Genomic DNA, 25,357 nt, shown 5'->3' with positions numbered 1-25,357 from the left:
AGTCGTCATCAGGAGAGGTGGCAAGGGGGAAAAAAGCTTGTGGGTGGGATATTTTTCGCTAGCGTTAAGTTCTTTCCTTCCGCCCGGGACGACAAAAGCATCGTTTCATTATCCTTCCTTATCTATTGCGCGCAACCTCTTCCTAATGGTGGCACCATTTTCTACCATTTAGTGCGGACTTTCTTTCATTATTCGTGTTGTTGTTTTAAGCAGCTGTAGCAGCAGCAGCACGTGCTTGCCGCTCGCTGTCTGACTGAAGCGCATCCTCTAGTTTTCGCTTCGATCAACACAAATGGCAGCCGGTGTGACGACACTACGTCTTGCATTAAATCACCAACGCTCCGCCGGCGAAAGGGGGCTCTGGTAATTCCCTGTGTTTTATTAAGCTTTACCAAACATTCTCATTACGCTTCTTCGCAGTTTTCATCGATCCTCGCTTTCTTCTCCCGTTGGTCTGTCTGTGGTGTGCTTGTCCGGTTGCAATAAATTTACCGCTACTAGAACGATCGAACGGAAACGCATGTAATAATCTAACCATCCCCGAAAGGGACGACCGACGAGAAGCAATATGATTCAGAAATATTGTTTGCGTTTGTATCAACAGAGCAATAGTTATAATTACACGGGAAAATAAACATAACCTTTCTCCTACCTCCATCGGTTCCGTTCGCCAACACTATCTAGCATTGCAAAATACTGAACCCGTGTCGACGGGTTTTAAGTGAAGTTCGTGTTTTTCGTTTCGTTTCCCAAATGCCCAACCCACTACTTTACCAGCGCATATACTTTTTGTCTGCTCCGACACCGACTCCGATTCCGACTCCGTTGGCTTCCTACGCAAAATCGAACGATATATCGGGCCACCGGCGTGAATCATGCTTCCCACCCTTCACCACATGCTGCTGCTGCTGCTGGTGCTGCTGTTGCTGCTGAGCGTGATGATGTTGGTGGAGGTGATGCTGATCCGGTTCCGGCTCACCGGTCCACCGATCCTAATGCAGCTCGTGCCCTATGCTCGTCTCCCAGCGGGAGTGCTTCTCCGGCGTCAGGTGCGTGATCTGCACGTGGATGGCCTGCACCTTCTCGTACTTGGGCGGGATCGAGCAGAGCCGATAGCTGACCTCATCGCCCGGCAGTGGCACATACTCTCCCTCGATGCTGGGAATGCGCGAAGAGGCGAAGGAAGAGAGAATATACAGTTTTGGTAAAATAAATAATGCACCAGCGCAGGAGCTGGACAAACGAAACGGAAAGTGGCCACACTTACTCGGAGATGTGTACGAAAATGTCGTCCCCGCCGGCGTTCGGGGTAATGAAACCGTGCCCTTTGCTTCTGCTGAACGACTTCACCTTACCCTCCTCGATCGGGTTCCGCATGGCACGATCGGATCTAATGTTGGCGACATGCAAAGAGAGAGGGAGAGAAAAAAAAGGACAAAAATTAAACTGTGAATAACACTTGACCCGTTCCCCCGGCCGTCCCAGGAGAACGTGTTCTCTGGCCCAACAGTCGGAGAAATGTAATGTCAACAGTCGACACTGTTCAATATTGATACAGGGAGATAACACAATATTTGCGTTCAGTGCTGGAAGCGAAAAGTGTCTGCATGATGACGGCTTTTTTTTTTTTTGTTAAGTGCAGAATAAAAAGGCTCTTACGTTCACGTCCTTCACGTGTCGTTTTCCCTCGTCGTTGGGGTGAAAAAACACACACACTCGGGAAGGTACTACACTTCGGTCGGATAAAACATCCATTCCCTTCCGAACGAATGAGCTCGAATGTCGACACTTCGATAAGTTACGCCTTTTTTTTTGTGCCTAACTTCCTAAGCTCCCTACATCCCAAAATGCACTTCTCCCGAAAGTTTTCCCACAGCAATGCATCCACCCGCGTTCGGTGCCGTGATTTGATTTGATTTCGAACCATGCCGGAAGGAAATGTGCATCAAGTACGGCTTTCAGCGCCGTGTATCGAAACTTTGTTCCGAACGCCCCAGAGAGCTTGATGCTGGGTAGATGTGGAAACATAGTGGGAAAAACCTTGACTTCTGCTCAACAAATTGACGGGGAACCGTACGGACCACGACGACGATGGTTCGAATCAAAGTTTTCCCGCTCATGGTGTTCGGGTTCGTGTTAGTATGCTTTCGATTTTCCCTCCGCGGTATCGGCTTGGAAAACGTGTGGCTCCCAAAAGGTAGAAAGAGGGGTACGCTCTGGTGTCTTTACTATCTTATCGGGCGTGTAATGTTGCCGCACACAAACCGAGTATTGGCATGATGCAATATTAATATTTCATCCAATCATCGGCGGAGCACCGTCGCTCCCGGTGGAATGCACTGGGGAAAAATGGGACGCAATTGAATCTCAATCTCAGTCCGCTCGTTAAAGGTACCTGAAAATGTTAATATTTTAAAGGAAAAATACCGTTTCGATATGGTTCCATTTGAGAACACACCATGCTCGAAATCGTTATTTCGAATGCCGTGAATACCATCCTGCCATTGTAAGGTAAGCAAACTAAGCAATTGCTTGGGGTCCCGATCTTGCAACGACCCCGTCCTTTTGGCCCACTTTTTTTAATTTTAATAATGGAATTATTTCTTTTATTTTGCAACTAAGTTGCTTGTTTTAACAAATGCGTGATTAGTTTGTGAATTTTTGTTTAAATGAAAGTAAACAAAGAATGTGAAATTATGCGAATTATTCAACTTATCCGAATTGTTGTTTTGATACAGAAAAGGTGCCGTTTTTTTGGGGTAAAAATATATGATTGATGCACTAACAAGAATTAAAGAGTTCCGTTTAAGGATTTTATTAAAGAGGAGAAATATTCTCAGAATAGTTGAAGGATAATGGACATGGATTAGCAAAAGTAATGTCCTGCACCTTTTCAAATGTAGTAATTTTCCTTAACATTTTTTTTTACTTTTTTTCTTTTTAAACATTTCAAGATTGTGTAATTTTGAATTGACTAAAAAAATACTGAATTAAAAAATAAAAACATAAAGTACTATGCAATATGTTTCGAAGAAAACGATAAAAGCGGAACACGATATTCTGTTAAAATTATTGATGGTTTCGCCTGAAATAAGGTTTTGAAAACCAGGTTTTTGGCAACGAAAACGTTGCGAATGAAAAACATTGAGGAAAATTTTAATTTCATGTTAATTTGACTCCTTAAAAATGTGTAGTTTACTCCAAATTAAAATGTTTAAAATTTTGAAATAAATAATTGAATGGTGAAAGCATTGCATGTTTTCAAGATCTCTAGAACGCTTAATCCGCATCTGACCCTTCAAGTAGTCACAAGAGGTAAAACACTCCTCAGAACGGAAAAAGATAGCAGCTTAACTGACATCCACCCGAAGCACGTTCCAGCAAAGAACGTAAAAACAGACTAATCAAATTCGAAAACTAAATCACACCTAAAGACTAAGCTAATTAATCAAACGCCTGATACCGTAATAAACGATGGATCCAAGGACGAATGAAGAATGAAAGTCATCCAAACCAAAATCTGATCAGATTACACTCGCTGCAAAAGCACTCCTCGGTCTTGATGAGGGAATGTTAAATAGCTTTCAGCAGAAAAAAAAGACTTTATGTCCGTGTCCTTCCTTCTTCGCTTCGTGAAGATGATGAAAAGCTAATGAAGTAACTGCACACCGCGGTATTATGTTCTATGGCTTGGCGTAAAGAAGATAAAAATTGAAACCCCATTTATTTTCGCCCCTAAAGTTGGGATTTTTGGGGGAACTAACAAGCAATTTGGAAGTGGGCTACCATCGGTTTCCCAGGATGCTGATTTACTGTATTGCGTAAGATTGTTTACAAGGAGGTTGTTACAAGGAAGATAAACAAAAATATTCAAATCCCGGGAAGCTGTACCTAGATACCAGGAAAAAATAATTTTCAGATTTACACACCTTACAGCGTGTTATAATGCGGCAAGCAATTCCCTTTATCATCCTGCTGTGCCTTCAACAACCGGCCTCGTGACAAACGGACTACGTGACGGAAGTTGTCGGGTTGATTGGTTGGCAAAACGTTCTACTTTCCAGCGACAAGAATGGGACCTGTCACGACCCACAAATTAACGTCTAACTTTTCCACGGTCCGGTGAGGGGATAGGGTTTCCCACTAAATTTGGCCCACACATCCTTCTTCCTCCGGGGACACGTGGTGATCGATGCGCTGACGTGCGACGGTATCGCTTTTTTTCGGAGAAAAGATGTCACCACCCGTTTTGTTTCGGGACTCGTTTCCTTTTAGTGTAATGGTAAGTAAATTATAGTAACTCCCACATACGACGCCTGGACGTATCCATCGGATCATTGGATGACACTCTACGGTGGGGTTGAATGGACATCCTTCGTGACGACCGATAGATATCGTGTGCGTTGCTTCAGCCGGATAAATATGTCCTTTCCCCGAAGGAGGAAAGTTGGTTATACGCTTTCCGCATGCCTACGAAGAAAAAAGGCTCCATCCGAGGACGAACGATAACTCACAAACATCATCAACCGAACCGGTGAGACAAATGTTTAACACGTGCCCGTAAAACCAACGGCGAAGATATTTACGATAAAACCATACACCCACCATCAACAATTTCGTCTTTTTCTCCTTCTCTAATGTTCATCTCGTCGTCCTGCCAACAGGATAACAACACGGTTTTCGTATCACTTAAATACTCCTTTGCTATACTTTGCCGCCCGGCAAAAGGCGGAGCACGGTGCGGGATTAAATCATTATCCTCCATTTATCATAAACACGGCTTCGCTAATTCGATTATCTTCTTATCGTGCTTTCCATCGACACGATAATGTGACCAAACACATGGGTTACACGAGCGAGATTGATCGCAGTAATAACTTAATCACAACGCTTCCGCGGGACGTGATTGCGCTAATGTGACTCCCAGCAGTTTTAGTAGGAAGTAACTATTAAATTAGTTATGAGGAAAGATGTACCATAAAATAGAGCTACAATATCCGCTGCTCAAATAACGAATTGCAGAAAAATGAAATGAATTTAAACGTTCAAATATTTTCTTTAATTTAACCGAAATGAATTCAAGGAATCAATGCTTTTATAAATCAACATCATTTTTTTTAATGACAAAAATACGATTTAGTGTGTTTACAAACCGATGCCTTTCTCGCCGACTATCAAAGTTCATAGTTGAACACATGTTTAATGAAAATATGACTGCATCTGCATACTTACCAAGGTTTTTATATGCAGGTTGAAGCGCTGATTATAATCAACAGAACTATGTATGCCATGTATAAAAACAACGATTTTTGCACTGTTTATTTCTTAGCTGAGTGGTCAGCAAAATTACGTCAAAACCTGTCCGAACCGGTGATGTTTTTTGTTGAGTGTTTTTATTTCGCGTTCCTATTGATCTAAAGCTATCCAGCTCACAGGGTGATCATATTTTAGTTCACTTTTGCAGGGTGACTACTTTTTTTTGCGATCAACACGAAATTTTAATACATCAGTGGAAAAGGTGCGTTTTACCTCAGAGGTGTATATTACCCCAGCTAGCCCTAAATTAATTTAAGACCATTTAAATTTCAAAGGATTTATTAGAAGTATTGCCCTTCAGCAATAGGATTACTGTATTTCGGAAAAAAATGCTCTATGGCTTAAGCTTTAAATGCTATAAAATTTTCCCCGTGTTTGAAGTTTTAACCATTTACCTTAACTGGTTTAAGTCCGACCAAAGTATTTGCTTTAGCCTACCAAGGTAGAGAGCATAGCTCAACGGAAGGTGTTTTATCTGGCTTTGAATATTCCAGGTAATATTAACCAATCACAAATGAAAATCCTACCCCGTTTGATGCCCCTCTGATCGTTAGAATGGTTTAGATAATAAGAGAATACATTAGAGCATACGCAGGTAAGGAGAATGTCATCTGAAATGTTGACGCCGGAATTCTGGATGTCTAACGCGACAACACATCCCTTGCGTCACGACGAAAGATCGGAAAGCTCATGTATGATGTATGGCTAATCTACTTCCATATTCCGTGCTGTGCTCTCGTGAACTTTGCTTCCCGAGTTGTGACAAGTTGCCGGGCATTCCCCCACCGGGAGAGCAGCATCAGCATCACCCAACCGGAATGTGTTTATTTTTCCACCAGGCTAGGCAAAAGCGACATGCTTTCGACAAGCAAACATAACCACAGTTCGGCAGCCGGGGACGTGTTAACTGAGGCGTTACTATTTGGTTCCGGAGAGTCCCAGAAAAACACATGCATACACACTCAGAATCCTTTTTCCGAGAGTGCGAATGCTGCGCTGGCCGTTAATGAGCACCAAACAAAGTGAAATCTGACACTAGCTTGCAGTAGTACGAATGACTTTTTGCCAAGCGAGTGAAATTAAATTCAAATTGTGCAACATTTCCTGGTTTCACATTTCCCAGCCCTTTCGCTAGAAGTGGAAATAGTTTTGTTGCAATCCTTTGGATGCAATCACCATCACCAAGTTTTCTATTGCGATGGAATCTTGTTTCCATGGCTATGACATTCCGAACGAAGCTGAACTCAAAGGAAGCTGTCGTCAAAAATGCTGAACAAGTGGAAAGGCATCCTTCAAAGCTTTCCACACAGGTCCTTTGAAACACCTCAAACGAGGGCTCTTTTCTTTTGTTTTTGTTCCTTCCTCCTTATATTCAGTTTCCCATCAACTAAAAAAAAGGATAGTATAACGTTTTTTTGATTTTCTTTACCTTCCCCACAATGTGGATCGAATTTTGGTCCGCCTCGACTACCGCAAACTGCTTGTCCTTCATCCAAACACCCTCAGACCCATTTTACACAGCGACAAGGTGGTGAGAACAATTTCTTAACCATAAAGCCGAATATTTGCTCCAAACACTTCCGACCTGTTTTTTTTTTTTCTTTCAAGACAGAATACAAAGTCGCATCCTTTCCTCCGGCGAGAATTAAAAGATCATCAAAACTCAATCATTTTATGGAAATGTGTCGAATAGGAAATATCGAACGGGGGTACCCGAGAAGAGTTTGAGAAAAGTTTAATTACCGAGAAGACGGACGAAAGAGAAAGTAAAGACTCAAGAATAAAAAAACGGACATTTCTTTAACCGGATCTACTACATCCTGTTCTTGGTGTTTCTCCAACCGGCGTTTACAACAGGTTGCTTTGAAAGGATGCGAAACATATTTGTCGTGTTTCGGAAAAAACACGTCCAAGTGGAATTCATTCCTTGCCCCATTCAAGTCCTTCCCGGGGCCGATTATGAAACGAACGCCGACATCAAGGAAAGGTTGATTCCAACCGGTGCGCATCTACTCCAAGGCGAACGATCTTTGGACGTACGAGAAATATTTGCACAACTATAACCTCCACGAACAAATTTATCGATCTCCTTCCACTCTATTGAGCAAAATTATGCTGCCCGGTTGAACGTGTGGTGGACTGCGCGCCTCGTCTCCGGTTCGCCATTGATCTTCGTCTCCCGTGGCGCTGTCTGGCGCTTCAGATGGAACGATATGCTTTGACACTAAACCAACAGCTCCATCTCCAGTCCATTGCCTCTGCTCTGTGCTCTCCCGACCCGGCTAAGTGCGGAATATTCTTAAGTGCATCCAACGTTTTGCGTTTTGCTGCATCGGAAGGGCGCCTCATCCCCCTCCATCCATTCATCTATCCTTGCCATCGGTCAAGTGTGAACACGAAGCGCTCAAATTCCCATGAGCAGCAGAGGCCGGAGTCCGGAACACACGAGGAGCTAGGACGATGAATCATGAATAATAAAACTGCAGTACGACTTCTCGGACGCTATGGAGCAGCAGGAGCAACGCGGCAACAACCAACCAAGCCGCCGGGTTTAATGCTAAAGTGACAGAAAACCGGGACCGAGCCCGTGCCGAGGGGGTCCCAAAAGGCACTGGGGCGCTGCTGCTGCAGTGATGGCAGACACTTTTTGCGCAAGCCTATCCCAGGCCGTTCCCCAGGCGAAGGTTTGTTAAGCAATTTGGAAAATAGAAAAACTAGCTGCTCTCTCTTTGTGACATGGGACGGAAGGGGTGGAGTACAGGCACGCATACAAAATGGCATTATTTGTGAGCCCCCCCTCTGGTGGCTCCCAACGGGAAGGGGGTTAGGAAAAATTGATAGCAAGTAAGTTAGTCGGAAAAAGCTAATTAACACTCCATTTTTGCCGCCTTCCCTTTTTTGCCACAAAACAACCCTTCGGGGGCACAAACCATCCTTCGGTGGAACTCACGTGCTGAAGCTGATGGCCGTAAATTCATTATCCTTTTGGGGGAGCGGAAAAGATGCAAAAGGGTTCCGCCTGAATTGAACATGCAAATTTATGCGTGTTTATTAGCACACCGCCTAATACGCGCCCGGAATGTTAAAAGCTATTGAAAGGCGCAGTATGGAAAAGTGTGTCCCAAAACGAAGTTGACGAAGCTACCGACGAAGCTGCTGACGCGGGGAATATATTCATCTGCTCTTTGGTTTTCAAATTTGGCAAAAGGGTTTTATTTTGCTTATGAATAATGTGGATTAATCCAGAGTTGAATTTTTAACAGTTATATCTTTTAGATGCAGAAAAGCCGGTTAGAACCGATTCTTATAATTCTAACAAGGGTGAAATAATATTAACCAAAAGGATTTCTTTGGAGTGATAGGCTCAGGAAAAAAATCTTTAATCAAGGAATTACACATCTTTTGGATTCACCACAACAGCTCACTATTTAACACACATTCACCACTCAATCGAAAAGGCAATCGCTTTCATCTTCAGTACTTCCGATTTTGCTAGCTACACGTCCAATATGTGGTCATACATCACAAAATGTCTAGAAAAGGAACCAATTATGAAGGAGTAATTATATACCAAATAATACAATGTACAAATGTGAATAAAAACTACAGATAACAAAAGCTGTAAACAAGGTGGTAAGAATATTTATGAGAAGATGACCTTTACGAAAATATAATTTAAAGCTCTTTTTTCATTTAGAATCCTTAGAATAAATTTCCCTTGAGACTTGAAAGGACAATTAAGCTAGAACAAATATTCGAACATATTTATACGTAACGGAAAATTCAAACCACAAAATGAAAAATCCACGGTATTGAACGAACGCTAAGCCTGCACCCATCTTCTTAAATAGGTCGCCTATCTTCTTAATGCTTTGGACAGAGTCACCAAACGGCGCTTGTATTATCTTAAAAGCTCCGGCGATCGTTTTAATAGGTTGCATGGATTCACTAAAAATCGTGGAGATCGCGCTAAAATATGGTAAAATTATATTGTTGTGAGGATTTCCCACATAATGCATACTTGCATTATGTAAACATACTTTTCAAACTAACGGCCAAAACTATGGCGAAACAGAAAATAGCTTTGTACCGATCACTTTTTCTCTCGATCTTAGTAGTTATGTATATTACTTAAAAAAATTACAAATTATCAAAACAAAATTCGAACAACAAGCTAACAAAAGAGGTCTGGTTTATCGGGTTAAATTTTGGCTCCTCTTAGTGAAGGTTACAGAGCTCAAAGGACAACCTCACGAGTAGCTCCGATGGGTGAGATGGAACCTAATACAAATTGGAGTTATTTCTTGTACATTAGATTTTCTTTATGTTACCCCGCTTCCCGCTAGCTGCTACTGTTGCTGGTGTGACACAAGATGATAAGAATCCTCGAGATGTGCCGTAGGTCATCTTGGAGGAAAACAAATTTCCACCGTGCCCAAAACAGTCTTCCACCAAATCCAGATCGGAAATGCCGTGTACCAAACGGACGCGAAAGATAAGACTCACTCACTGGGATCCGGGAGGAGATGGAGGAGCTGTTTCGAAAAGGGAACAACAAAAGCTTCATCAAAAACTCCCCGGTTGCCCCGAACGACCCGAAAAGGGCAATATTTGTGACCTGAAAACTGACGTCGGCGGACGGAGGCCCGCGGCCAGGGGCTGAAGGTTTTCTTTTATGTGAGTTTAAGGACATACCGTCTAAGGGCTCGAAGCAACACACACCACAGCAAGGGGGAGTGCCGGAGTGGATGTCCTCGAGGCAAATGATTTCTATCATATTTGCCGCCCCTTGTTTCTAGCTCGATTCTACTACGGCTTTCGGTCGCTTTCATCCGTTAACAATGTTTCGCTCCATTTTTACGTCCGTCTGTACTCGGAAGATACCACCAACATTGTCCTACGACTTCAGGCGACCAAAGAGCCGGTACTTCTCTGATGGGTAAATAAATGCGTAGGTGTCTACGGACCGAGTCTTCGGCCTCGCCATCCTGGTTCATGGATTTGGTTCATCATCCTTCACTCTAAGTACCTTAATGCCATCGTCCCGGCAGAACCGATACGGTTGGCTTATCCGGCGAAGCAGCTGATGAATTTTTAATATTTCACCTGCCTCTTGCACGCGGCAACAGAAGAGAGAAAAAGAAGTACACGCCCGGCGTTCCACCTAAGCGCAGCGATTTGATGGAGATGTATTATACATTCAAAAATCTCCCCAAAGCTGAACTATAAGACCGGTAGGCAAAGCCAACCAAAGCCAGGACGACCTCGTCAAGATGTAGCCAATGCGTCCGAGGGAAGTAAAACGAAAAAGTTGAAAGGATATTTCCATTCTATCGACGGGGAAAACATTCGAAACCGTAGCCATAATATGCCTCGATTCGATTAGCTTGCTTGTTTCGGGGAATGTTTCCCGGGAAATCCCGAGGAGAGGAGGGATTGGTGGTTACCAACTTCGTATAAATAACACCTTAATCGGATTTCGAACGACACTAATTGAAATGGGAAAATGATGGATAGATTTTTCTGCGTAAACAGCCACGTCTGGAACACGTCGACCTTGAGGTTTGCTCATGTTTGCAGCTTTTACCCCAGGTCTTCTCCAACCGATGTTTATACAACGTGTTCTATTTTCCTGCCTCGGTTTCTTTTTTCCTTCGCTTAGTGCACATTTTTTGAAAACAACCTTGAAGAATGCGGTGAGTTAAAGGAAGCATGGTTTCAGTTCGATTTTGTTGCACATTAGGGTTTCAAAAATTGATCGACTTTGAAAATTTAATAATTCTCATTTTTCGAAGTTTGGAGAAGAACATACGTTCGAAAAGAAATGATACCCAATCCAATGTCCCATCATTTGCCCGGTCTAATATCCACTGCGTATCCTGCCAACCGAAACCGGAAATCGAACGAAAGGGCATAGACATAACCTTAAACTCCCGCGCGAGGTATAAAACTCCCCCTCCCCAACGAAAGCCTTAAGAGAAACGCGTGAAACTGTTATACACCCCTGCCGGTGGCTATCGGTTATTGTGATCCGCGCGAAGACCATCTAACCTTGGCGAAGGCCACCAATGGACAGGGTGGGTGGTGATGGGTGGGATCTAACGAAAAACGTAACCAATCGAAAACCAATCGTTACGGACAGAAATAGATTCAAACGCTCCAAGGATTGGGGTGGCTCCGTACTGCATCGGCACTTCGCCTGAGTGACATTTTAGACATGGTTTTAAATCGGTGAAAAATACATAAACATCACATTTACTTAAGACAGTCTTAAGTAGTAAAATAGATTAGCAGCAAATATTGATTTCAAATTGATTATAATTCGTATCCATTAGTTTCGGAATGAATTCTACTTTAAATAAAGCTCCGGCGTCTTCTGCATATTCAGTGTAAGGTTTACAAAATGTATAGTTTATTAAACAAACAGCACCGGTACGTGCCTGCCGTCCAGTAGCTTGGGATAAAGTCGGACAAATTTATACCGCTTTAAACTTCAAATAAACACTTCGTCACCGGTGACACTTTACGACAACTCGGTAACTCAGGCCGACGAAGGGATGGTGGAAAATCCTTTTTTCTCACATCGTATACGTATCTCACACTCCAACCGCCTCCCCCACTTTACTTTCAGTCGTATCAACACATGACGGAAAGCCCATCTTGAGAGCAGAATATGTCCAACACATGCGGGGGATCAGAATATGAAGCAGCACAGCTGGGATTGAAGGATATCCCTCGAATCTGGCTGTGGGCGGAATGTCGAACGCAAGCGGATGTAGGAAAAGTGGTGGATTATTCTTAGCAAGAAGCGACCGTTCGGATTTACTCGTCAGTAGCCGATGGGGAGGGCAATCCAAAAAAGGCTCCAATAATCCACTCCTTATGTGATCATTGGTTGTGGCACCCTTCAACGATCGGGACTGGTTCACGTATTATGATGTGTGAGATGACAAACATAATTGAACAACAGAAGTAGTAAAGTAAACGAATTTGTTTTTTATAATAAAAAAAAACGATACTTGTTAGATAACGAAGGGCAGTTAAAACATTAATTCTTCTAAAGAGATGAATAGTTCATAAAAAAATAAGCAAATGAACTACTTTAAAAAAAACACACACCAAAGTTCACATCATTTAAAAAAATTTGAAGTAAAAAGAAACATTTCCATGATGTACTTAATAAAATAATAAAAAGAAAAAAAACCAACATTTTCCCTTCCTAATTTAAACCATACATCCAAAACAACTCACCATTTACGCCATACCTTTGTTCTTCATGTCAAGACAGTTATTTCTTGTGTTGGGGGGAAAGGTGTTTTGGCCAGCACGAAACTTAATTATACAATTCAATGGACATAATCAACGTTTTCGAAACAAATATAACCTTTTCCCGAACGTCACCCAAGTTGATTTATTGTCGACTACGATATTGTAAATCTTTGCTTGCGTAGATACCTTTTCCAAGAAACTGATTTTGTTATCTTCGCCCCCCTTTTCCATGCGAGAAAAAAAGAAACATAAACCTTGAAGTTCAATAAAACTGTCCCATCCAATTCAATCATATTGTGTCCCCGTCGGGGTCCGTTGCGAGTGGATGAAAAGCGTTTTCCCGATCACCCGGTCCACTATCTTCTCCGGGCTGGCCTCGGCGTCGATACGTAGCCGTCAGTCAAAACACACTAAACAGAGAGGCATCACGAGCAAGTGGGAAAGTCAAACCATAAGAGAAACACCAAATAACTAAACCCATCTCGCCCTGGTTCGCTCGCGTCCTCTGGAAAATTTCGCTGCCCACGCGACCGATTTGATGATGGGAAATAAATCGTTTCCATCAAATTGCGACCGCTTTGGCGTCACTTTGCGTCATCGAAAAGGTATCTATACACCCCAGCTCCCTTTTTCCGAACGCTCGGGAAATGAGTAGAAAGTGGACGGACACAAACAGATAGCCGCAACTCTCAAAATAAAAAAAAAAACGGAGAATAAGATTCGCTTCCGGTTCGAGTGTTTTGACAATCACGGGAAGCACTTGAAGTGTTTTTCGCGTCTAACCCATTTTCCTGATTGGAAGAAATTTAGCAAAAGAAAAAAAAACACTCCAACACACCACCATCGAAACAGCAAAGAAAAAAGATACTATTTTCCCTCAACCTACGATGTAAATCTCTACGGAAAGCTCCATATCTCGGTGCGGAAAATAAGAAATAATCATCCATCTCACCAAACGACCCGGCGGAGTGGCAAAGAAAAGGACAAACAAAATGTGCGAATGCGAAAAGTTTTCGCCGCTGTTTTTAGCATTATTTTCCTGCCAATTCATGCACTTTTAATCACAGTTTTCTTCTCGGCACAAAAATGTCTCAAGCCAGCCAACCCGCCGGAAAATGCTGGAAGAAAGCTTGTCTAAGAGCGTTTCTGCCTGCTGACTCGAATTCGGGATTGTGTCTTCTACTCTTGGCTTTTCCTTTCGAGAGGCTAAACGCGATCAAACCGACAAAACCGGCGAAGAATCTTAATGCCCTACTTAAAATGAAGAAGTCCTCGACGTGAAGCATCATGTTTGCGGATCAGCTTGTGCTTTCTTCTTATCGTAAATGGATGGCATTCTCATCCATCGGACCCCGTTTTCCCTCCCTGCAGGTTTGTACATTTTCACGGTCCCTCGGTTTTGCAGCAGCAACAACATTGTCGCTCCCCCCCCGCGCGAACCGCTGCTACTTTTGCAGTCAAGCTTTGCCAAACAACACAAACCACCTTTAACAACGGGGGAAATTGCGGGAAGTAAGCTGATGCGACTATTTTTAGTTCCCCGCCGACTGGGTTGCGGTTTGAATTTCCCGGTCCATCAACAGGCCCATCATCGAACCCATTATCGTGCCGGGCGCGCCGAACGCGGTGGCGATTAAAATGGTACCTTTGCGGTTAGCCCGGAGCGACGGTTTACGGTTTAGCGATCGATTTTTGCACCCCACCCTTCCCGCCTTGGCCGGATTCGGGAGGGGGGGAGGGCGTATCCGATTTGAGGTCGGTCTTTGTCGCCGAGATTCATCCCGCCGGTCTACGGTCCTCGGGACATTGTTTATCCAATGAGTTGGAGCCCGCTTCCGTGATTAGCATGGAGGTGGTGATGGCGATGGTGCTGGTATGCGGTTGATTGGCCGATGTTGACTTTGTGTTCGCCCGGGGAACGGCGGTGTAATCCGGTCCGGCAATGAGAAACCGCTCCGGTACAGTAAGCGTAGTTTTCCGAAATAACAGTTTACCGCTTCAAAGTATACTTTATCCTAAAATGTAATCAGAATACTTAAGATAATTACCTTTTTAGGTATCAATTAAACCAAGATTGAACTTTGAAGAAGCTGCAAGAAAACGAGAGTGTCAATGGCCATTACCGTAGTTAATAGATTGTAGCATACTTGTTCACTCAGCAAAAATTTACAATTCAAATATCCTGACGTAAATCGAATCATATTCAAATAAAATAAACGTATGCTGGAGGATCTATGCATAGTAATTCAGATCAAGATTCATGAATCTAAGTAAATCTTAATCTTCCATTCCGATTAGAGTTAGGTAGTTGAGATTCCGATTCATAAATGTGAATGAATCTTTACTTCGATTTCGAGATTCACTAATCTTAGAGATCATGAATCCCAAAGATACATGAATCTTTGAATAACAGGTTTATAACAACAGAACAATTATAGTTAAGTCTCCTCTTTTTATTTGGTCGCTTGATCCATGCATCATCAATGTTTTGACATTCTAATTCTCAATGATTCATGAATCAATCGGAATGAATCCTGAACGAAAGATTCATACGGATTAATCTCATCAAAAGATTCGTAAGGCACAACATGATTCAATTCAGATATATGAAACTTAGTCTTGAAACGAGGGATTTATACATATTTTGACAACTAATAAAGATTTGTTAAAGATTCATGAATCTGTGAATAATATTTAGCGGAAGTTAAAAGATTTAGAAAATTTAAGGTTTAAAAATATGAAGCGATCCTCGTTTAACAAAGTCTGACAGATTCATGAATTAGTTCAAACGAATTCCGAATAAAAGATCTATATGAATGCATCTCGTGGAAAGATTTATAAGCCACTAGAGAACTTGATTTTAAGGTCAGTTTGCCCAAAATTGAACTAAAACAATATGGTATCAAAATCAATTAAAAATTTATCATAAATATTTTATTTCAAGAAATTTCCGATAACACATTTTCGTAAAAAACGGTGCGCGTTATAATCTGTAAAACAAACGGTAACTTTGAACTTTTCAAAATTCTTTTTTTAAATCCAATCACCGGTGGTACAAAACAATAAGTCCACTTGTGGCAACGTATTTGCAAACATATTTCGGGTAATGGTAGAAGCTCATTAATAACAATCTACAACAATGTAGGTCGTGCCGGGTATGCATAATTAATCAACTCGTTGTAACATAAAACTTAACGGGGCCGGAGCAAAACGTGACGTGCAAAATGGGAAAGGAAACGTCCCACCAGCCCCACCACCACCACCCCCACAACGATGTTTTTGCAGCTCCCTCCCCCACCTTGAGAGAATAATAATACACTTTTGTTCGATGGGAAAATTTATATATATATATCTAAGCAGTACCTTATTTCGAAATGTATGGAGAGCAAGGAACGGAGGCCACCGTAAGCGCAAACCCCAATATCAGCGGGTTCTCGAAAAACAGCATGTTTTTCCGTCAGAGGAAACGCGTTCACTCCTCCTCCTGCTCCTCCTTCATCCGGTACCGACCCATAAATCAATTGATCTCGTCGTCCTGTCCCTGGCGTAAACTTATCGACATCGGGGTGGTAAATCTGGCAGAAAGATATCCTTCAAGACCGCAACCCCCATCCCCCCAAGCGGGTCCAACAACACCGGGAGACTTTCCCCGCAAGTCGCAAAAGTCTTTTGTCAGCAGCGCGTTCAATAGAAAACATATTGGCAGACGGGATCGGTTTCGATATCGGAAGCCGAAAATGGACTCCGGTGTAGACTATCTTCCCATTCGAAAGGATAAACATAGGGGTTTGTCGACCGGCAGCGATACATCACAAAGGAGTAATTATTTTAAAATAATACACAATTTGTTTGACCGACAATGACGTGAGAATTCAACTTCCTCAGGCCAAGTCTTTTTTCAAAGCGATTTTCGAAACTAAACCTATTTCTGTTCCACTGCTAACTGCGGAGACGCTACAAATAGAACCAAGCCACAGGAATAAAAGGAATAGTACCGGCTCCTTCCGTCCTGGCTGATTTGTTACCAAGACTAACCATCACTTCTTGTCCAACTGCACACTACGCCAATCCATCCGGATGATCGTAAAGAACATTCACCCTTAGCTTCGAGGAGGGTTGCCTTTGCGGTCTTCGGGTGAACATTGGGAGCATGATGACGTGGGCAGAAAACGTTGATGTGCACACGGTAGGTGGCCTCTGGACCACAAATGGTCTTTTTTTAGGGGTAGCTTTCGAGTCTATTTCTTCGACCAAAAAAAAACAGTACGTGCATGTGTTGACGAGCCGTGACCACCACCTTACCTTGGGCCGGCGGCTGCCATCAGTTTTTCCTCCCTCACAAAACATGGCGCGAACGGGGAAACATAATCATTCGCACACATACACACACAGTGAGTCGGAGACCGTCCGTAGACGGTGGCGCTGAACCGGAATCCGGAAGTTCGTGCTCGAGCAGGCCAAAGTCCTTGCGCGATTGCGGATGTGGCTGCGGTTAGCTCGGGACGGAACAAATCCGCACGCAACCTACACTCTTTTCTTCCTTCCGATGGTTGCCGATGCGTGAGTGTGTATCGTCGTCGCTGCCTATTATCTGTCACTCAGGCAAAAGTTTCCGGATTAGTGCTCGAAACCTGTCCATGGGACGTGAAAAATGTGCAGCTAATGATATTTATTCTACTTTGCGTGGCTTGAAATAGGGATCCTTCCAGGAAAACAAAGGCTCATCATACGAGGGTGAGGGTAGATGTAGGATTCACTAGCTTTAAAAGGACGACTGAGACCGGACGAGCTAGCCAAAGGTCAGGGGTCGACAAACTAATTTCGATATGATCCGAATTTCCAATCCGGGGTTGGGTCATCGCAGAACCGAAAAGTGAGTGACCCGTCTTCATCTAGAGTCGTAAAAGTGATATTTACTTGTACCTCATTGTATTTAATTTGTTTTTGTCAATATTTTATATATCTTCCAAAAAATGTCAAGGACTAATTTGTTCGATTTGTAATCAAATCATTAAAACCAGTTTCAGTTATACAAGTCCAGCTTGTCGACCACTGGCCAGAATCGAGCACTCGCCTGAAGTAAACCCGACATAACAAATGGGACCAGGAAACCAGCTAGACAATGCTTTGCGCATCATGCATATGCATGGCCCGGTGCCGCTGCAGCACTGCCTTCGGGAAAAAGGATGGTTCGCGACAGGAACGAAAGTTCCATTTTCAAAAACTAGAAAGCAATGGTGGTTACGAAAATAAAGCTTACGCCTCCGTGACCATGGACTTGGCGCAAGTTGATCGTTGAAGTTGTACCTCTTCTGTACTAATACAATTTTTCCCTGTTCTAATACGATCATTTGTTCTACTAATTGCTCCTTCTGATGGGATTTCCCAATCGTTGTCCTTGTAGATTAATTATTTCACACACGTTTGCCGTACCACGATATTCAAGACAAATGTTGAAATTTATGACGTCGTTTCGCGTCGATGGCAAGGAGTACATCCTAAACTCTCCTTCAAAAGTACCAATTTCTGCTCCTCTTTTTCGCAAAGGTCCTGATTATCTGTGATCTAAAAATAGAAAGAATAGTTTTAGTAGAAGGTGCATTCGTGTTCCATGGAATGGCCGGCGGGTCCTTCCAAAGATCCACTTGTAGCCTCGTTGAAAGCGAACAACTGAAAAAGAACAAACCTTTGACGCTGAACGAACGCTGATCCGAAGTTCAATGGGATTTTCAGCGACCACAAGAAATTGAACTAAGGGAAACTTACAGGTGGCTCGTCAAAAACAAAAACCAGACAGGAAATACACATTTCCCGGAGGGCATTACTTCACCATCTTTTTTAGTCTTCCAGTGCTCCGTTATCCAGAGCAGATGGGGGAGACATTCGAAGGGTTTGCGGTCGAAAAACGGCCACCCTCCGAATGCCCAAAGCGGCACATTGTTGCTGGGTGGTGTCATTTGCATTTTTTGGGCTGCCGGAAAAACTGGCCCCGTGGAGTAGGAGGGTTGAACAAGTATACACACACACCCATAATTTAGGTTTTCCTTGGCTGTGACACACCAACCGCCACTTGTACGGTGTTGAATCGGTTGTCAAAGGGCACACAACAACAACAAATAGCATGAGCATGGAATGTCCTTCTTTGTTCCCGCCAGGATCTCGGGGAAAAAGCGGCATCGAAAAGTGTTGCGTCAGCTTCCCCATTTTTTGTGACACCCCTGTTAAATGTGATTTAATTCCGTACGTGACACGCCCCTCCGGGCGAACGGTCACGTTGGACATTTTTATCATTAAAAACAGTGTGTAATTCCAGCGTCGTAATAATCTGGACAGGCAATAACGAGCCCCCCCCCCGGGGTGGGTTTTCTTTTTTCTTTTCCCAAATCCAATCAGTGCACATTGTTTGGCATGGGGTTTTTTCTCCATTATTGATTAATCCTGTACAGCGAAGGCGTAAACGGGCAATCACACGCGTTTCGTAACTTAAGCTTTCATAAATTGTGCATGTTCTCTTTGCGCAAAGCGACAGTTAGAATGACAACACACAAAAAAACACGCATAAATTACCATACAATTCTGCGTGTTCCGATGCCTTTGAAAGTGTTCGGTAAAGTAACAAACCGGAACGCAACCCAACCTCCATGCTCCTCCACGGTCAAAGGATTCGTGGAGGAATAATTTCAAACCTCAATAAATTTCAATTGGAAAAGACACGTGTCAAAGTTGGTAGTTCCGTGTGAAACATTTTCCATTAGCATTTGGTCTGCCGTATTGGGTGTTGTAGATGGCATTTTCCTTTCCTTGCTTCGCACGATTTTTCCCCCGAACCATTCCCCGTCGTATCACGGATTCGCTGCCGGAGTGGCATTTCCATACCATCGGAAAGGATATTTGTCTCCGGTGTCATAAACTGTTTGCGGAAACGATGTGATCATGTGTCCGCAATTGCGCACGCCGACCCGACGGCGGGGACACCAATAGTGATGTGGTCGCAATTATGATTGCCAACGAACCTACAACAAACCCCCCCTGAAGTGGATGGGCTAATAAACCCCATCCTTCCGTTTTTGCCTTTCATCGATAGTGTGTGGAAGAGGAGTCTGTTAACTTCACCAAGCATTATCGAGAACACTCAGTCGGGTGGCCAAGGGGCGAAAAAGGGTGGACGAAAATTAGCTACAAATATGTACGACCCAAACAAATGGAGCGGGTCAGTTTTACAGACGGCAGACTCAGAGTCAGGGTGCGCTATCGAGTCCCAAATGTGTTCCCCAACCTACCATGGGTTCCACTATTAGTTGCGTTGGATGTTCGGCACGTTTAATGTCACCAACCCCCAGCAAACCAATGAGTGGCCGCCCTCTGGCAGTGCGAAACAGTGTCATTTTATTAAACTGTCCGCCTCCGAGTTGACGTTCCCTTTTTTGCCCCTGGGGGCAGGGGGGGGGGCATGTTTCGCTCCCGGAAGCCAATTGGATTATCGTGCCGTTTGTTGTCACCCAATGTTCGATTTCCTGTTTGTCCCCCGGGGTGGTCATTTTCCTGGGAACATGAAACTTCGGAAGCAGGTGTTATTTGGGCGAATGTTTATTCCGATCGATTGGAAAATCGAAATAGAACCCTGACTCAATTAGATAACACAAGGCAATCAGCGAGATGGTTTGCGAACCAAGGGAAAGACACGGCGGTTGTGTCGTTTGTTTAATTGAGAAGTAACATTGGAAATGAAGCACCAAATTAATGTAAATTCTACGTGCGGATCTAAAATGAAATGAAGTTGTTTTTCGGAGTTTTGTTTTTCTAATCAACGATGAGTTTGGATAAGAACAAGTTTTAAACTTCTCAACACAAAAGTAATCTTTTTTTTTTTGATTCCATAACGAGCACAAGTATAAGAGATAAAAGAATTTGTTTATCTGACTCTGTGCATCGTTTTAAAATCTAACAATAAGCGTATTGGAAAAGCATGACTATTCTTACATCACAACCATAATCTTCGTCTTCGACATTTGACCCACTTCGCGGTGTGTGACTCCATGGACTTATAAATACACAAAAATTCTCTGTGCGGTGGAAAAAGGTGGTACCGGCACCCGCAGAGCCGGTTAAAAAATTTCTTTTCGCTTACACAACAACACCAGGCACCGCAGTTCCAAGATGTGTGTGCAGTAGTGTTGTGTTTTGAATTGCGTAAGGAAAAATTCTTCTCCTACTAACTAGCCGCCGGCCGAGACACTTGAAGAAAAGCGGCAAAAAAAAATGGAGAAAACAGATAAACAGTGCCATCGAGTCGCTTCCGTTTTGCTGCCTCCTTCGACGATGACGATGATGATGATGGTGCGTACGTTGCAAGAAGAAAAAAAAAGCATAGGCGTAACACAAACAAACGGTCGCTTTCTTGAACTTATCGGCGCGCTCGTTCCACGTCGATCTTGTGCGGTCGATCGTTTCGACAAGCCGAGCAGACCTAAGGAGACAAGTTCATCGTACCGTCCGTGGAAGAAAATGACGCCAGAAAAGGTGGGAAAACCAGTATTTCGGGTACGGCCAGCAGAGAACGGTAGAGGTATGAAGATGAAGAAAAGCACACGAACTGAACGAACAAGAAGCCACTCCAAGATGAGCCGGTCCGGGAACCTGTTCCGATGCTTCCGAAGCAGACACGATTCATCTGCAGCAATGCATCTTTCGATTTATAGTCGTAATAACGGTGTTTCACTGCAGGAAAATAAAACTAAAAGTAAAGTGAGCTGGACCGGTATAAAGAGGGCGAAAAAAGAACTGCGGGAAACTGCCAAAACTTTTCAGCGAAATTATTGACCTTATTATGCCTGAGGTAATAAGGTGGAAGAAAACATCTCATCATGGGTAGGCAAAAGGAGGAAAACGGGGGACTCCTGCTGCTGCTGCCAACGAGCATCGATAATCAATAACTAACGCTATTTAGATAGATACAAAGGCAGGGCGAAAAATTGGGTCAACGTCTATTTATTGCCATTTGATGATTTACCGACCCGGTCGGATGTGCAATCCCAACCCATGTGCGAAAGAAATCTCACCCCCAGTTGCCAACCGTTGCAATGGCGAATGCATCGGATGGCAAAGGTTTCCGTGCGTCCAAACACCATCATATGGCCCCAAGTTGGTTCGGAATTGTGGAAAAATGGGTTAGCGAAAAGAAAAGCTCCGAAATCAAAAACTCGTAAATTGAGTTCGTCTCGCCGGTCGAGGAGTGTGTATGCAATTGCAATTAGCACTTCCGCTTTTTGCCAGGGACCGGATTGCGCCGCCGTACGGTTTTTTGGTTCGACCCCATTTTGTGCTTCAAAACTGAACTGATTTTCCGCTCGCTTTGAAGCTCCGTACCGGTCGCCGCTCTACATTATTATCATAACCTTCTCCCATCGGCATCATCACCATCCTCACAGTCAACAACACCATCACCTCATAAAACTAGTTCCAAAGTCATTGTTTTTACCTCCACTTTTTACTCGAGGCGACTTTTCCCCCTAAAAGCAGACACTTTCCAGCCGGAAAACAGCTTTCCAGTGGGGTGGATGATTCCATCGTGAGAAAAATTACTCCTCGTTGCAGTTCGATCGTTTTGGGAAGTAGATTTTTAACCGGTTGAAGTTCCGCCCGATGGAAATGAAAGCGGTACCAACTAGCTGTGCCGACACTTTCTCAATTTCAAATGCCAAAAAGTTCAACGAACATTTTGCTGCTGCCAATAGAAGTTTTTGGAAAAAATACTAGATCAAAATTCATAATCTACCAAAGGTTTCAAGTAACAACACCTTGGCAAAGTGGAGGAATAATTATTACTTCATAACGCAAACGGCCAACCTTGAGCGCTACCGTGCCAGTTACAAGTTGATATCAGTTGCATAACGTTATCTAGTTGGAGGAAAACGCAATAAAATAAAACTCCGGTTTCAACCGGAACATGATTGTTCCGCGATAAATATTAATGTAAATCAACCGGCATGGATACTGATGAAACATTCAATCACGGACGCTTTAATTGATTCATCCGCATGATGGACCGGTTCATGCAAAAACCTTCGTATGGAGTGATTTTAAGCCAAAGAACAAACACAAACGGACAGAAAAACCACATTGCATGGTAGATTGCGAGCATATTTCCAACGCTAATTATTGATTACACGTAAATATCACGTGTCAATTCTGCGGCACTCAAACGCGTAGTGTAACTTTTATATGTCAGGCGCGAAGGCTACAGTTGCCCGCGGACGTTGTTCTAGGGCTTACAATTGACCACGAACACAAACGGACAGGACAGGAAACGGAAGGTCACATTTTGGTTGGATGGAAGGCAAGAGGCACGTAATTGAAACAAATTAATAAATTGTTCACACCACTAAAAGGCTAGACAGACAGTGCTCCGGGCAGTGACAGAAGGACCTGGTGCTACCTTTTATCCCCCCGGGGCGGCCACACGATGCGCAAAAGATACTTTGAGGCTAATTGGTTTGGACAGTAGTGGAAGGGAAGAAAAGTACGGAATAGCTTCCAATTAGCACCTCACGCTGGTGGTGGGGCCTGACTGCTACCAAGATGCTCTCCAGGAGAGAACATATTTTTCTGTTCCACCGCAGAGGAAGAAGGAGGATGCCCTAACTTACGCAATAGAAGACAGGCGGCTGGAGCTGGGTCTCTAGTCGGACCGAGAATAAAGCCACGGTACTTTCTGTGGGGCAGAATTATTGTCGGGTAGAAGCCAACAATTAACAGCCCAAAGAAAGGTTATAATAAACCATGGATGATGGCGCTCTTCATACTGGAACTAGAAACAGCTGATCGAGTACATCCCCTTTAAGCATTTTATCATGGGAATATCAAACGGGCTGCCAGAATGGAACGCATATTCCCAGCGCATTAAAGTGCCATATTACGACGGTCCTAATGACTGATGGGGAGGGATGATCCCATGAAGCCCATGTTCCCGGCCATTCCGGAAGCGGGTGTACCAAATTGAGTTATATGTCCTTCCGTGGGTGGATCGTAGGCACAGGACTCGCGGAGGTCGTGATTAATAAATCGTTTTCCCCCATTTACAAGCCATCGCGTCCAGCCCACGCGGGAAAAGAATGGAGCAGGGGAGTGTCTGGGCAAAGATTTTCCGGGGGAGTAATTGATTTGCCTACGTCATTATTGAAACCCCCTGCGGATGAAACACTTCTGGGATATCCTTCCTCCGCCAGTGCATGAGATATTTCGAGGTTTGGGTATAGAAGAAGCGACCACGTTCGCTCGTTTTGCGTTGAGTCATCTAGATTTAGTATTGTCCGTGGATTAAAAAAAAACCCGCGTGGAAACGTGCGCCATGGTTAATCACATAAGAACAGTAACAACGGATGGTAGGAAGAACCTGTGGCCTATGAAATCAGACAAGCCGGCGAATTCCGCCGGTTCGTTCCGGTTTCCGGGCACGTATGGGACATCAATTTTCCCTACTGCTAACCTCCCTTTGGTCCACACGAAGGACGTGTTCGTTCCTTGTAAGCAAAGCTGATTGTCATTCGATTCCGGTTTTATCAGTTGCTTGTTATCACGTCGTTATACACAACATGTCTACTCCCGGGTCAGATAAAGACTGCCACTGTCATGTCAACAAGGCGTTCAATGCTGATGTCCTCCCTCGAAAAGCGAGAAATAGTGCGTTAATCTTAACCGCCTCATCCGTCCCTTATGCGTTGCAGAAGTTATTATCAAAAATATAAAAACAACCTTCCGAGATGGAATGGGAACGAAAAAACAAAGAATTCATCGACTCACACTGCCGCGGCTGGAGCACATTTTAGACGCCGTCATTCGCGGACCCATATCTTCATCGTTATCGACGCAGACTTCTGTCTGACCTTCGTCGACCCCGACCATACGGATTTCGGTGCGTCGCACGTTCGGCGCCATGTTTTCACCTTCCCTCCAAAAACACAGAAAAAATGCAGCTGAATCCAGGTAGGGAAAACCAGCTGTATATTTGATAACGGAAACCAAGAAGGATTACTTACGTGGAAGCGGTCCTCGTGCGGCGCGTTATGATCGGCGAGGGCAGCTGCAGATGCGACGGGCTGGAGGGAATGCTGGACAGTGGAGGCCCGGCCGGCGTCTTTGTAGGCGTAATGATACCGGTCGCCGGTTTGTCGTCCGCCGTAATCTGGATGCTGCTGGACATGTCGCTTCCTGTTCTGGTATGCGCTTCACTTGGCAAAGATGCAGCTGCGTGTAGTGCTACTTGAACGGATCTCCGATTGATTGAACCACTATACACGACGGCCCGAGACGGGAAAGCGCACTGGACGACTAAAATCGATTTTAATTTGTTAATTGTAAACAATCGACCGCTACCGATACACTCGGAACTATCCGACGCACAGAACACTAGATCGCGACTCACTTTTTACCTCGCTCTTGAAACCGTTAGCTAAGCAACCCGCTGGCTACAAAAGCACGCGTCGAATCACAAAAGGTGTATTTTAAAAAACATTCACCAGAAACCACACAGCGGTTGAATCTTTCGTTTACTTGGCGCAAGACGCCGTTGGACGCTAGAAAAGCTTTGGAGTGGACTACACAATAAGCACGCACGTACAACCGTCTACCGTGAAGTGTTTCAATAAACTAAATCGTTCTTTCGACGAGAATAAACGAAGCACGTCGTGAGTCAAAGTGCTTAAGATTCCGATACAGGTTGCAGTAAATTCATCCAGAAGTGAATTGGGATTTGAATAACCAAAAAGAACTAAAT

The 25,357-nt window shown here is 43.8% G+C and overlaps 1 protein-coding gene across 3 annotated transcripts; it reads right to left on the bottom strand.

Annotated features, from left to right (window-relative positions):
• Window positions 1-476: 476 nt before the first annotated feature.
• LOC131265445 (cold shock domain-containing protein CG9705) lies at window positions 477-25,212 on the bottom strand. 3 transcript variants are annotated; one of them, XM_058267709.1, is made up of 4 exons: window positions 24,985-25,212; window positions 24,621-24,912; window positions 1,268-1,390; window positions 477-1,158 (listed from the first exon to the last, which is right to left on the bottom strand). In XM_058267709.1, the coding sequence occupies exons 2-4, from the start codon at window positions 24,782-24,784 to the stop codon at window positions 993-995; spliced, it is 453 nt and encodes a 150-aa protein (XP_058123692.1). In that variant the 5' UTR covers window positions 24,785-24,912; window positions 24,985-25,212; the 3' UTR covers window positions 477-992. The 3 variants fall into 3 exon arrangements, with proteins under 3 accessions (XP_058123692.1, XP_058123691.1, XP_058123693.1); XM_058267708.1 differs by having other exon boundaries at window positions 25,007-25,212; XM_058267710.1 differs by having other exon boundaries at window positions 25,014-25,212.
• Window positions 25,213-25,357: the final 145 nt, after the last annotated feature.

The sequence above is a fragment of the Anopheles coustani genome, chromosome 2 (genome assembly GCF_943734705.1).
Source record: "Anopheles coustani chromosome 2, idAnoCousDA_361_x.2, whole genome shotgun sequence".
In the NCBI taxonomy this organism is placed as follows: Eukaryota; Metazoa; Arthropoda; class Insecta; order Diptera; family Culicidae; genus Anopheles; species Anopheles coustani.
The sequence above is the reverse complement of the archived record's forward strand: the minus strand, read 5'-3'. Positions and strand labels throughout refer to the sequence as shown.